This window comes from Hibiscus syriacus, unplaced genomic scaffold, assembly GCF_006381635.1.
Source record: "Hibiscus syriacus cultivar Baekdansim isolate YM2019G1 unplaced genomic scaffold, ASM638163v2 tig00116951_pilon, whole genome shotgun sequence".
In the NCBI taxonomy this organism is placed as follows: domain Eukaryota; kingdom Viridiplantae; phylum Streptophyta; class Magnoliopsida; order Malvales; family Malvaceae; genus Hibiscus; species Hibiscus syriacus.
Window position 1 is genome coordinate 2,795,903 of NW_024063482.1, and position 14,605 is coordinate 2,810,507.

The window sequence follows — 14,605 nt, forward strand, 5'->3', positions numbered from 1 at the left end:
AAGCGCTGAATGATTCAAATGCTGAATGATTCAGAGGCTTTGTATGAATTAGCTCTGAATGTGACATGTTGTTTGATAATGGCTCTGAATCATTTAGAATGTACTTTTGTGCTGAATCATTCAACACTGTTTTGTTAAATCAGTCAGCACTGAATGATTCAGAGGTGCGAAACAAACGCGCTGAATGTTGAACGGTTCAACATTCAGTGCTGAATGATTCCATTAAGAGGCAAACAAACAGCCCCTAAGTCAACACAAAGTTAGAGATAAACAATCGAGTTACCAAAATGAAAGTATTTCAAAACTTTTATGATAAAATTTAATTTATTCAACTTGAATGACCTACATTGGAATGTACATATAGTTGAGGGATTAAAGTTGTCATTTGTTGACTTTATATAGCATTTATAAACCGAAAAACCCTAATCGCTTCCTACTGATATTTCAACTCGTTTATGCGAATCAATTACACTCGTGATTTCCAATGGCGGGAGGGAAGATGAAGAAAGAGAAGCAAAAGGGACCGAGAGTACCCTCCAATCACTACCAAGGTGGTGTCACTTTCCACAAATCTAAAGGCCAACACATCCTCAAAAACCCTTTGTTGGTCGACTCTATTGTCCAAAAAGCCGGCATAAAAACCACCGACACCATCCTCGAAATCGGTCCCGGTACCGGAAACCTCACCAAGAAGCTTCTCGAAGCCGGTAAAAATGTCATCGCTGTCGAACTTGATCCTCGTATGGTTCTCGAACTTCAGCGCCGCTTCCAAGGCACTCCTTTCTCTCATCGCTTAAAGGTATGTTTGTTTTAGTTTCCATTTTGCCTGATAAATTCTGATGGATTGGATACCATTGACTAAATTCTGATGGATTGGATACCATTGACTAAATTCTGAACTCTAGGAGCTTTAATAGTCGATTACCTTATAAATTTTGAATGTTTTAGTATTGGGAATTTGACAATGTTGAATAAATTGCCAATTTTTTTTAGGTTATTCAAGGGGATGTGCTGAAGACGGATTTACCATATTTTGATATATGTGTGGCGAATATTCCGTATCAAATATCTTCTCCTCTTACGTTCAAGTTACTGTTTCATCAGCCTGCTTTTAGGTGTGCTATTATTATGTTTCAGAGAGAATTCGCCATGCGTCTTGTTGCTCAGCCAGGTGATAATCTTTACTGCCGACTTTCGGTTAATACCCAATTTTATGCTCGGGTTTCCCATCTCCTCAAAGTTGGAAAGAATAACTTCAGGCCTCCTCCAAAGGTTGATTCATCCGTTGTAAGAATCGAGCCAAGGAAACCTCGTCCAGAAGTGAATCACAAAGAGTGGGATGGGTTCATAAGGATTTGTTTCATTAGGAAGAATAAAACACTGGGTTCCATTTTCAAGCAGAAGAATGTACTGTCTGTTTTGGAGAAGAACTATAAGACTTTGCAGGCGGTGCAAGGTTCACAAAATGCTTCTTTGAGTGGGAATGATGATATGGGCATAGCGAGATTTGGGGATCAGAGTATGGAAGTGGATGATGGAATGGATGATGAGATGGAAGCTGAATGCGATGAAGTAGAAGGAGAAGTGTCTGAGTTTAAGATTAAGGTTTTAAGTGTGTTGAAGGAAGGGAATTTTGAGGAGCAGAGGGCGTCCAAGCTTTCACAGGAAAACTTTTTAACTTTACTCTCTATGTTCAACAAGGCTGGTATACACTTCACTTGATGCAACTGTACTGATTTTTCTTTCAATTGTTTGACTTTGTGCTTCTTCCTCAGGTAATAGGACCATCCAGTTTTGTTTTGTTTTGTTTATTATCAGAGAATCGATTAACAGATTCATTATTTTCGAGGACTTTCTTATTCTGATGTACTTATTTTGTCTTCTAGAAAGTATTATTGAGCCAAGCTTTGCATTACATGCATTCATGCTCTGCTGTGTCGCTATGTGACAGATTTATGTCATGAATATCAGAATTCAGTAGTATTCATATTTGTTACCGATATACGACATGAGTATAGTGAATTATTGTGAGTATTGGGTATGAATGTGTGTCTTGCGGTCTGATTCTAGAACCACTTGACAAGTGCATTGATCCGGTAGATACCTGTCACAAGCGAGAATGGTTCTCATGAAGCAACAGAGTTAATTTTTATGACATTCTCACTAGGCTTTTTCCATGTAGGTGTTGCCAACTGTAAGGAGAGTCTTAGCTCTCCAAGCCTAACACAAAATTGGTTTGCTTGTTTTGTGCTAAAATATTAGTTCCTTCCGAGCTTTACACAAATGCCTACCAACCTTTTGCTATAAGAACAATTAAGCGGGAGGAGCACTCATCTTAAAACATCCATTCCACCAATACGCAAAGCTCTTGAAACCTTCGCTCCTAACGTGTTCAAGAGACTCTACCTTGGCTCCATATTGAGTACATTACGTAAAGCTATAATGTATGATTAGGAATTTGAATTTATCGACATATGTATCATATGTAACAAATCGATTAGAAAGAAAATATATATATCAAATGTGTAATGTTAGACAAATGTAAGTATCAAATTGGTTAAAAATAAAATACAAGCGTTACAACATAAAATTGAAAAAATCAAATATTAAATATATAATGTTTGAACTCACCGGTAAATGAAAGGTTATTCCCTCTAAAAGTCTTGAGTTTGAGCAGCTACATGATTTCGACCTTTTAAGAAGAAATGACAATTTCAAATATCAAATGCTATTTTAAACCTTCGTCCGATATTTTTTTTGGAAAAAGTAGGGTTTTTATATAAAATATATATATATATCAAAATCATCTGAACTGATATTGGGCTTGGGTCAAGACCATTTCGGCCCAACATTTTGGGTTTATGAGAGCCTAAATCACATTACATAAGCTTCTTTGCTTCTATGAGATAGTAAGAGTGTGTTTAGTTCACGAGATATAAGATTATCAGCGGGAATATGATTACCGACGGGAATAAGATTACTGAGAATGTTGTATTTTGTGTTTGATTCGTTTAGCAGTAATGTAAGATTAAAGTGTTTGGTTAAAGGAATAAAAAATTATTGGAATGTATATTTTACCAAATTGTCCTTATTATATATTTGTTTTTTAACAAGTTCTATAATTTTACTATAATTAGTTTATATATTTTCTTTAAAAATTTTAAATTCATTAATATAGTTTTTTTTTTTACAAAATTGAAAAGATAAATAAGTTTAATGAAAGAGTAAAATTTTATTTTAACTCATGAACTTCATATAAAATTCTAATTATGGATTTTTTTTTGTAAATCTAAAATAGTTTAAAGATAAATTTATAATTTAACATTTGTATAATTTTTTATTTAACGACAGAAGAAGAATATTTTTGAAAAAAAAAATTAAAGGCATTTTAGTCCAAAACGTCAGTAATCCAACAATACCTAAGGAAAGATGTAATCACATTTCTGATAATATTCTCTCAAAATATCACTGTTAAGAATAAAAAATTACAAGGGCTGAAAATATTTATCAACCAAACGGAGAATTACATTATATTTCCCTAATAATCTGAGATTACTTAAACCAAACACGCCTAAAGGGTATATGCGTTACAGTTAAAAGAGTTCAGTCTCTGCTGGAATTCCCGCCAAAGAAAACTCCCGACCACGACATTTTCCCGGTAAATCCGCCATCTTTAGCGCTTATATTCTTCCCTTTTTTACTGCCTTGCGCTTTCAAGACAAAAGTGATCACATTTCACATTTCCAACTTTCCCCCCCTCTTGCCTCTCATTTTATCATTAATCGGGGAAAATGGCACCGCCGAGACGGCAGAGCAATGGCAGATCTCCGCTCGTTAATCAACAGAGCCAAATCACTTCCTTCTTCACTAAAAGGAACTCTACTTCCCTCTCTCATTCTCCTTCTCCCCCTCCTCTTGCCAAGCAGACCTCTAAACTCAACCCTAACCCTAAACCTAACCGCAGTCCAAGCAAAAGTCCCTGCCCTACTACTCCGTCTCCTCTCGAATCCAGGCTTAAAAAGCCTCTCCTAGTCATTGGGGCAATCACCTGTTCAAAGTCATTCGTTGCTGAACAACAAAACGTTTGGCAATGAAGTAGTCGAGAAGAGGCTAAGGGTTTACTGGCCGTTGGATAAGGCATGGTACGACGCCGTAGTGAAGTCTTTTGATAAGAACAGGGGAAAACATTTGATTCTGTACGATGATTATGAGGAGGAGGAGTTGGATTTGGGGAAGGAGAAGATTGAATGGGTTGAAGAAACCGCGGGGAGGTTTAAGCGGTTGCGGCGTGGGGCTTCTTTGGTTTTTAAGAAAGTGGTGATTGACGATGAGGATGTGGCGGAGAATTTGAACGAAAAGAGTGACGATAATTATGATGATCTTAGTGATGAAGATTGGGGGGGAAATGCGGAGGAGGAAGTGAGCGAGGATGCTGACGAGGAGGAAATGGATTTGGAGGATGAGAAAGAGGAAGAGGAAGAAGAAGAATTGGAGGAAGAGGTGGGAAAGAAAATGTCGAAAAGAAAAGGCGGTGGAAAGGCTGAATCATATAAACGGAAGGCGAGTGGCGTGGGGAAATTGGAATCTGGAAAGAAGAGTAAGATCACTGCAAATGCTAGTAGTAAGGAAAAGTTTAAGGCATGGTTGGCGGAACCAGTGAAGAAAATTGAAAGTAAGTAACGGGGATTCTTGTGTGCCACTCTATTTTGGTTGGTTGCGTTTGAAATGGAAAATTAAATAATCAAATTCCCTTCTTCTTGAGAAAGGAATTCCTTTACATTGAACTTTTTGTTATTTATTTTCCTCTAATTGTCACTTCTAAAGGAATTTGTTTTCTTCCTCTTTTATCAATGTTTCTATTTATGTTCCAACTTATGTCTTCGTTATTGCTGTTATTTACGTGTAAATGTATTCTCGTGTGGCTTATGTTAACTAGTATGTCATTCAAAATATTGGATATATCGCATATTATTTTCCTGTATGTCTTGTTCCTATGTAAATCATCTCAATTGAATGGTTGCAAATCTTTGAGTTGTGAATATGAACATTTTTCTTTCTGCAGTTGAGAAGGCATCTAGTGATTTTGACAAGGTTTTGATAGCTGATGGATTAGAAAAGTTTGGGAAGCGTGAAGCTGAGAAGTTGCACTTCCTTGGACCGTAAGTTCTTATTTTGTTCTTTTAATGTTCCTTCAGTGACATTGATCCCATAAAAAATATAACTACACCTTGAGGATTTGAAAACACATGCTGGCTTTCTTTATATAATTACATTTTACTAATGCAGCATTATGTCATCTTTAGCTAAAGTATACACTTTCCATTTGAACTATTCGATTGCCAATTATATAGTAAATGTGAGTTTATGGCATTACAATGCTGATAATTTATTTGGATATAGAGGCTGGTTGTATGTTCTGATGTAAGCATTTTGGTGGTATGCAATTTATTTTGTTTTCTATTTTTTGTGGTCTTAAAGAAAGGTGCGTAGAGATGCAAATAGGAAGCGTCCTGGAGATGTAAACTACAATCCAAAAACTTTATACTTGCCTCCTGATTTCTTGAAGAGCCTATCAGGCGGCCAGGTAAGGGCATTCAATTCTCAAGTACTCTGAGATTCATTTTTCCTTGGCATTAATAGGTTGACCTATGTTATCATGCAGAGGCAATGGTGGGAGTTTAAGTCAAAACATATGGACAAAGTTTTATTTTTCAAGGTATGACATGATCTACCCTGATTTGTTGCTTTCATTAGTTTTGTGTCATTTGAAATTTCTTTGTTGTTAATGTAGATGGGTAAATTTTATGAGCTTTTTGAAATGGATGCACATATAGGGGCAAAAGAACTGAATTTGCAATACATGAAGGTACCTTTCCAAGTTCCTTCAACTCAAACTGAATCCTTTTTATGGATCAACTAGTTTTTTTTTATTTTTATCTTAAGCCACTTCACGATCTGGAGACAACATAGAAAATAAGACAGGAACTCCATTATAAACTGTAACCCTTGTCATGATGTTATTTTTTTCACTATTCCTCTTACATATACTGCCATTTTTAGGGGGAACAACCTCACTGTGGATTTCCTGAGAGGAACTTCTCTATGAACGTGGAGAAATTAGCTCGGAAGGTTTGTCTGATTTATTTTTATTCCTCCCATGATATGTTTTGCTATGATTATATCTTTTTTAATAAGCACATTATGCACCATGGAAATTTTACTTGACCTTTATTGATGGATCAGGGTTATCGAGTGCTTGTAGTAGAGCAAACAGAAACTCCTGAACAGCTGGAGCTTCGTCGGAAAGAGAAAGGTGCCAAGGATAAGGTGTGCTATACCGTTCATGATATTAGAGGAGATCAAGTTGATCTTGATTGGTTTTCATATTGGAAATGGAGTGTGTTTTTCTCCATATTTCTTTTTGTGTTGATTATTTACTGTCTATAGTTGTCAAATATTTAATCATGGTCTTAATAGAATTCTTAAATGTACAAATTTTCTTACATGTGATGCTGAGAATCGTTAACCATTTCATCTGGGTTCTGGCTAGGACATATGATAGCTTATTTCTGTCATTTCATCTAACTCATTTCATTATTTGTTTTGTAGTATGCTTTTTAGAATTCGTTTCTATATATTTTTATTTGTCTGTGGGGTACATTAGGTAGAACTGCTGGAAAAATGAGAAATTGGGGTGATATGAAGCTGTATAACTTACTCATTGATATTTTCCAATACGTTTAGGTTGTCAAGCGTGAAATATGTGCTGTGGTTACTAAAGGAACCCTAACTGAAGGTGAAATGCTGTCGGCAAATCCTGACCCTTCTTACCTCTTGGCAGTGACCGAAAGCTGTCAAAGTTCAACAAGCCATAGTGACAGGGTTTTTGGTGTGTGTGCCGTTGATGTTGCAACCAGCAGGATTATTATTGGACAGGTAGATTTTTTTCCTTGCATGATTGCTTAGTTATATCCTTTCTTTGTTCAGACCTGACATTTAGTTTTATTCCCCGAAGTAAAATGTGTGCTTTATCCTACAAGATTTAAATTTTCTGTTTGTCTCCTTTTTTCAAAGGACTGATATACTCTCTCACTCCCACTTTCCAGTTTGAGGATGATTCTGAGTGCAGTGCACTGTGTTGTCTATTGGCTGAGCTAAGACCAGTAGAACTTATAAGACCCGCTAACCTGCTCAGTCTTGAAACTGAGAGGGCAATGCTGAGACATACAAGAACTCCCTTAGTGAATGAGTTGGTTCCATCTGCAGAATTTTGGGATGCGGAAAAAACTGTTCATGAAGTCAAAACCATCTACAAATGTGTTAATGATCAACCAGCCGCTAGATCTGTTAATGATGTGGGCACAGATGCTTCTAATTCTACCAAGGATGATGAGTTGGGCTGCCTGCCAACTGTTCTTTGCAGTTTACTGAGTGCTGGTGCAAATGGCAGCCTAGCGCTCTCAGCTCTTGGAGGCACTCTTTATTACCTGAAACAGGCCTTTCTAGATGTGACATTACTTAGATTTGCGAAGTTTGAATCGCTTCGATCCTCTGGATTCAGTGGTATTGCTCAAAAGCCTTATATGCTTCTTGATGCTGCGGCCCTTGAGAACCTTGAGATCTTTGAAAACATTCTAAATGGAGACTCTTCTGGGTATGTGTGCATGCACTAGTAAGTTTTTCTTAATCATTTTAGTTCAGAGGTCCTACCTTATGCTTAATCGGTTTTTTATGTGTAGGACACTCTATGCACAATTGAATCACTGTGTAACTGCATTTGGGAAGAGGTTGCTAAGAACATGGCTTGCTAGACCGTTATATCATACTCATTTAATTAAGGAGCGGCAAGATGCTGTAGCAGGCCTAAAGGTGAGTTTTCCATTATAATTGTGATTTATATCTTGCAGAAATTGATTCAAGCAGTCAGTTGAATTTGTCTGAATAATTAATTACTCAATTTTCAAGCGGTCCATTATTTCTTGCTCTGGTTAATGTTAGGTTTTCATCCGAGTGTGCGTTCTTTTGCTGAACTTAGCACCGTGTATAATGTTGTCTTTTCTGTTGTTTAGGGTGAAAATCTATCATATTCCCTTGAATTTCGAAAGGCATTGTCCAGTCTTCCTGACATGGAGAGGCTACTCGCACGTATATTTGCTAGCAGGTAAATCTTGGATAAAAATGCAGCTCATTCGTATGTATTCCTTCATGCAGTATGGGGGATATATTAAGCATTCCTCAATAATTAAATGGTACTTGTGTTTGAATGCAGTGAGGCTAATGGAAGAAACGCAAATAAAGTTGTTTTATATGAAGATGCAGCAAAGAAGCAACTCCAGGAATTCATATCAGCGCTACGTGGTTGTGAACTAATGGTCCAAGCATGTTCTTCCCTTGGTGTTCTGGAAGATGTGGAATCTACACAGCTTCATCATTTGCTAACCACCGGTAATGTGAATTATGTTTTTTATATGGTTTCTCAATGATATAGGGCATTCTAACTCTGCACAGGTAAAGGTCTTCCAAATATCCATTCTATTCTTAAGCATTTCAAAGATGCGTTTGATTGGGTTGATGCAAACAATTCTGGACGTATAATACCTCATAAAGGAGTTGATCTGGAATATGACTCAGCATGTGAAAGAGTTGAGGAGATTGAATCTAATTTGACAAAACACCTTGAGGAACTGCGGGAGTTACTTGGAGATTCATCAGTAAGTATTTTGTCAACAAATCCTTCAATTTTCTAATGATACAAATAGTTGTTCACTTGTAATGTTTTACTAAACTTTCTTTGATTTGATATCTTCGATAGATCACCTATGTCACAGTTGGAAAAGATGAATATCTATTGGAAGTGCCAGAAAGCCTGCGTGGGAGTGTACCTCGAGATTATGAGTTACGTTCATCCAAAAAGGTAAATTGCTTTCACTGTCTCCCTCTTTTTTGTTAAACTTAAGGTATATTATCCAATTGGTGTTAGATGTCTGTTGTTACAAAGCTATCATGTTACAAACTACAAAGTATTGATCATATCACTGCATGCAAGCATTTTGCTTGGTCAGATGTTTTATGCAGATTTTCTAACTCGGTTGCAATTTGCAAGTAGTCACTTCATATCTTGCCAGAGTTGCTGCAGATATGCTTGCTATTTACTTCTTACAAGCATTTTGCTATGTATGTTGCCAGAGTTTCACAATGAATTGGTGTTGATCTTTCATTTTTTCCTCCTGTAAAATTTCTTACATATTAGATTTTATAACCTCTGCTTGAAAGAAACCTTTTTTTTGTGATTTATAGGGAAGTTGTTCAGTTTAAAGGCACTTTTTTTACTTGAGTCTTGTCACTTCCTGCTTCATATGTGCAGGGCTTTTTCCGTTATTGGACTCCATCTATCAAGAAGTTCCTGGGAGAACTCTCGCTGGCTAAATCTGAAAAGGAGACGGCTTTAAAGAACATTCTCCAGAGGTTAATTGGACAATTCTGCGAGGATCACAATAAATGGAGGCAACTAGTTTCAACAACTGCCGGTATGCCTGGTCACTTTTATGCAAATTGCCCTGAAGCCTGATCTATTTCATTTTTTTTCATGTAATCTAGTAATTTGTTACTTTAAAGTTGTTTAGGTCTAAGCTTTTTTTCTTGTTACCTGGATATATTGCAAACATCTATGCTTATATTTTAGCTAATAACTTCGATTTAGAGCCAAGATTACATGTAGTTACAGAAATTGTAGAAGACTAATTGTTACAACATAAAGATTTTGGTAGAATACACATTGTTTTACTTCACATATCTGAACTGGTGGTTTTATTTTGCAGAACTGGATGTACTGATCAGTCTAGCAATTGCAAGTGATTTTTATGAAGGGCCAACGTGTCGTCCTCGTATCTTGGGCTCTCCATGCCTTTCTGCAAAAGGTTTAGGACATCCTATTCTTACAAGTGATTCTATGGGCAAAGGTTCATTTGTGCCCAATGACATCACTATTGGGGGTTCTGGCCATGCAAGTTTTATCCTTCTTACCGGTCCTAATATGGGTGGAAAGTCGACTCTTCTTCGCCAAGTTTGCTTGGCCACGATTTTGGCCCAGGTAAATATTTTCTTCCTACTTATTGTAGATTGTCTCATTGTGTTCATTGACCCTCATGCGTGGCTTCTCCCCAGGTCGGATGTCCCTGCAGAACATTTTGAACTATCTCCTGTTGACAGAATCTTTGTTCGGATGGGTGCCAAAGATCATATTATGTCAGGACAGAGTACATTTTTAACTGAGCTTTCAGAAACTGCATTAATGCTGGTACTCTATTTCATTCTGATCTAAAGCAATCCATGTATGTTGGGTTTTGTTCTGATTGCAGCAAATGTGAGATATTTTGAGGTTACCGAAATGTGAAAGTTTTCATATCCACCCGTATTTTTTTGAATTTTAAAAAATTACACAATTTATTTAAAGGGGACTTATTTAAGGTTTCTTCACAACTTTTCTTGTTATCCCTCGCATATTTGCTTCACTGGTACAAGGCATTGCAATTTCACAATCTACATAGTTTTCAAGTATTGAAAGACATTTGTAGATGTACTAAATGTTAATTCTAAATTTTTAGCATCTCTGAACATATTCATGACGGTTAATGCAGTCCTCAGCAACTCCACATTCACTTGTGGCATTAGATGAACTTGGACGTGGAACATCAACTTCTGATGGACAAGCCATTGCGTATGTTGCTGCTGATTTATACACCATTGAGTATTTGTTTGATATTTTTGACTTTTCAAATTTTATGTCAGGGAATCAGTTCTTGAACATTTTGTGCACAAGGTGCAGTGTCGAGGAATGTTTTCAACACACTACCACCGTTTAGCTGTGGACTATCAAAACAATTCCAAGGTGTCTGTGATAACATTTTTTTAAACTAAAGTTTATTGCATTATACTTTCAATGAGTGACTTTGTAAAATGCATGGCTCATGTTAATGTGCTTTCAATTTCCTCTTATTATTTGTTTTTTAACCTTTTCCCCAAATTTAACAGGTCTCTCTCTTTCATATGGCATGCCAAGTAGGAAATGGAGTTGAAGGTGCTGAGGAGGTTACATTTCTTTACAGATTGACCTCTGGTGCCTGTCCAAAAAGTTATGGTGTAAATGTTGCTCGGATAGCTGGTAAGGTTCCTTGTAATCTTGGTTCCCTTTTGCTGTGGAGTTCTTGGCAATGAGGCCTCAGTATCTTTAATGATACATTGTCACGAATAACTATTGTTTACTGTGGGTTGAAACTAACAAAATGAAGGGCCTTTCAAGTCGAATGAAGGTCTTTCTCTATAATCTGCTGAATGAAACCATAGTTGCAAAATTTCAGCTTTGCCTGTGGTGAATATCACCTGACTGGTAATCATTTCAGGGCTTCCCGACACAGTGCTAAGAACGGCTGCTAGTAAGTCAAGAGAATTCGAGACTGCATACGGGAAACACAGAAGAAAGGGATGTGAAGACAGCTTGCCGGATAAGATGGTAGGTTTCATTCGAGAATTGATGGGGCAAAGCACAAGTGAGGGCACTTGTATTAGTTCCTTGATTGAACTTCAACAAAGGGTAAGGATGGTTGTGCAGCAACATTGATGGAATGCTTTGGCTGTGGATATAGTGATGTGAATATGATTCTGACTAGTGTCCACCGTTTTTGTCAAGTTTGGCTGGTCTGAGAAAACATATTAGTTTGGTTAGCTGGGAAGGGTGAAATGGGGTGACCGCCATTTTTGTAACACCGGATTCTTTTAATGAGAAAATTTTATTAACACGATTGCGCTTATGTCCATACACCTCTATAATTTGACCAAAACCTGAAATGTGGATTAACCCTATTTTGAATTTGACCTAACTTGAGCCCCATAATTTGAACTTTTCTAACTTAAGCAAGGGGTCAAACTGGATCAACTTAAGCAAGTGCGTCGACAATTGATATGCTGATATTCATATTTGAATTGTTTCGACCTTCTGAAGACTCAAAAGTCTATCGCTACAATCGAAAAGCACAAGAACAAAGTTTCCAAATACCATTTTACTGAACCCATATTAGGATAAACGTACCAGAACACCTAACATAAAGTTATCACCTCGAAATGCATCAACTTAAAAGAGATTATTGAGGCACTAACAAGCACTAAGTAGATTCTATGGTAGGTCCAAATTCATTGCCCCATGAAACTCATAAAACAAAATATATCTGCCCCACACCTTCGAGAAAAGACAGCCAATATGGATAACCCAACAATATAATCTTTAGATCCCAAAATTTGAACTTTAGACATAAATACTAAATCTTAAAATTTATAATTTATAATTTTAAAATCTAAATATATCATAAATTCGTTTATGGAATTGTTTTTTTACCATTAGTGCAGGGTATGATTATCCTTTTTCATGGAAAGTTATGTGAATCAAACATGGCAAGTGAATTAGTGCAATTTCCAACCACAAAACGGAGGCAAAGACCCCACGTTTCCCATAAGCCATATTAAGTAGCAGTAGCAGACTGAAACACAGAGACTCATCCACGATGGCACTTCTATAAGTAGCAGCACCCGCGTGTTCTCCACTGAAGTCCCATAACCATTGACTCTTTGACTCTTCCTCTTTCCTTTACTATATATACCCAATCACCCTCCACTTTCTACTCCCAAGTCTCAACCATCAAAATATTCCCAATTGTTCCTTTACATATTCTTCTTCAGGCTCTGCTCTGCATCTTGTTTCCACTTCAACATGGGCAACTTCACCTCTAGCTCCGCCAAAGTAATCGATGCTCAAGGGAACCTCAGGAAAGTGGAGCTCACGGCAAAGGCAGCCGACCTCATACTCGATGAACCCGTTCACGTCATCGCTCCCGTGGAACAGCTCAAACGAACTCGCCGAGTGGTCGCCATACGAGCTGACGATATGAACTCTTGCCTGGTAAAGTTTACGTTTTGTTTCCTATACAAAGGATGCATTGCAAAGTTACGGATACGGATATGGCAATAATAGAAGAAGCTTGTAGTGGAAAGAGGACGAGAAAAAGTGGCGGTGCAATGGTTTTGCCTGATGTGGAAGCTGAGGAAGAGAGCTCCGTTGATCGTGTTTTGCCCGTCCATGGCTGCCGGCTGGGAAATTATAGGCCGTGGACTCCTGTTTTGGAACCAATTTCTGAAGTGATCTGAGAAACCCGTTCTCTTTGCATTTTTGTTCGAAATGGGAAATCTTTGTCTAGTTCTAAGTTGTAACAAATAATTTGCCATAGAGATGTAACACCAATTCTTTCATTCTTTCGTGCAATACACGAACTAACTTACCTCGGTGATTAAACGAATTGTTGTTATTCTTAGAGGTCATAAGTTTGAGCATTTATTGTTAAATGGGTGATAATACTTAGAACATATACTATTTTATAACCACTTTAAATAATAATTTTTATTGAAATTTATTTTATTGAAATGAATAATTTACCCTCCATTATAACCATCACGGTAGATTTGCAATTTTTTCTTAAACTACATTTTTATTATTCTTTTTTTAGCATATATTATTCCTAGGGTGTTCATTTTAACTGAATTAACTAATTGAATTGATATTTAGTTCGATTAATCTTTCAATTAATTTGATATTAATTTGGTTAACGGTTAAGAAATTTTTCAAAGTTCGGTTATTAATTATTTTTGTTCGAAATCGATTGATTAACTAAATTAACTGAAATTATTAACTATTTAATATTTTACATGAAAATTAGGGCTAAAGTGATATTTAATTGAGAAATAAATCCAAATTCATTAATTTGTTCTAAATTAAAGACCAAATTAAAGTGAGTTTAAAATTCTAGGGCCTAATTGAAAAACTAAAATTATGAGACCTAATTATTAATCAAAATTATACATTTAGAACCTAACTGGAAAGAATCAAAACTTAAAGACTTAATTACTAACAAGAATTACGCTCCTAGACCTAATTGAAAGATTCTTGAAATTAAAAGGTCCAATTATTAATCAAATTATGAAATAATGACCTAATTGTGAGAATCTAAAAAGGTGGTAGGATCGGACAAGCAATTTAACCTAAAATACTCTTTTAAATGTTAACTCTTTTAAAAATTTCATTTCTTGATTTCTCTTTTTGGGAGATCAGCACGAGACTGGTAGTGTCGGTCGTCATCCATTCACATTGTTCATTATCATTGGCCATCCTCCTAAAATGATAGAATAATAGTCTAATATTTTCAAATACTCAAGTAAAGGATTAGTCTTTTGAATATGTTTCAAATAAAGGCCATGAATTATAAAATATTTATTATAAAAACAATATATTTTTATTTGATTATTTTGAAATGTCAGGCTTAATCTCTCAAAAGTTAAACCCCAATTTTGAAATTATTTTTAAAATGTTTAGTAAATTAGATTTGAAATCAAACACCTTCCATCTTTGTCCTTGTTCACACGTTAGGCACTCTTCTCTCTCTCTCTCTCTTATGAATGAACCATTTATTCAAGACAAGCCTGTAATACCCTAATTTTGTCCGGGCCATTTAAATTCATTTGAAGACGATCGAGAATTAAGTTGAAGATGTTTGTGCTTTATGAT

The 14,605-nt window shown here is 36.3% G+C and overlaps 2 protein-coding genes across 2 annotated transcripts; both read left to right on the top strand.

The window, feature by feature from the left end:
- Positions 1-427: 427 nt before the first annotated feature.
- Positions 428-1,986, top strand: LOC120189106 (ribosomal RNA small subunit methyltransferase-like). The gene is made up of 2 exons (XM_039192442.1): positions 428-799; positions 994-1,986. The coding sequence occupies exons 1-2, from the start codon at positions 485-487 to the stop codon at positions 1,720-1,722; spliced, it is 1,044 nt and encodes a 347-aa protein (XP_039048373.1). The 5' UTR covers positions 428-484; the 3' UTR covers positions 1,723-1,986.
- A 1,633-nt stretch (positions 1,987-3,619) lies between these two features.
- On the top strand, positions 3,620-11,757 carry LOC120189105 (DNA mismatch repair protein MSH6-like). The gene is given in 21 exon segments (XM_039192441.1): positions 3,620-4,037; positions 4,039-4,672; positions 5,063-5,159; positions 5,479-5,584; positions 5,663-5,716; positions 5,792-5,866; positions 6,061-6,129; positions 6,244-6,327; positions 6,745-6,936; positions 7,107-7,654; positions 7,740-7,869; positions 8,070-8,161; positions 8,270-8,445; positions 8,509-8,711; positions 8,813-8,914; positions 9,365-9,527; positions 9,819-10,297; positions 10,638-10,717; positions 10,789-10,888; positions 11,032-11,161; positions 11,400-11,757. Coding segments are annotated over 21 exon segments (3,978 nt in total). The 5' UTR covers positions 3,620-3,791; the 3' UTR covers positions 11,618-11,757.
- The last annotated feature ends 2,848 nt before the right edge of the window (positions 11,758-14,605 follow it).

What these genes read in the sequence shown, in the direction of transcription:
- LOC120189106 (XM_039192442.1), top strand. Translation starts at nt 485, where the DNA reads ATGGCGGGAGGGAAGATGAAGAAAGAGAAGCAAAAGGGACCGAGAGTA. An exon ending in CTTTCTCTCATCGCTTAAAG is followed by an intron (nt 800 to 993) that starts GTATGTTTGTTT and finishes AATTTTTTTTAG; the next exon opens with GTTATTCAAGGGGATGTGCT.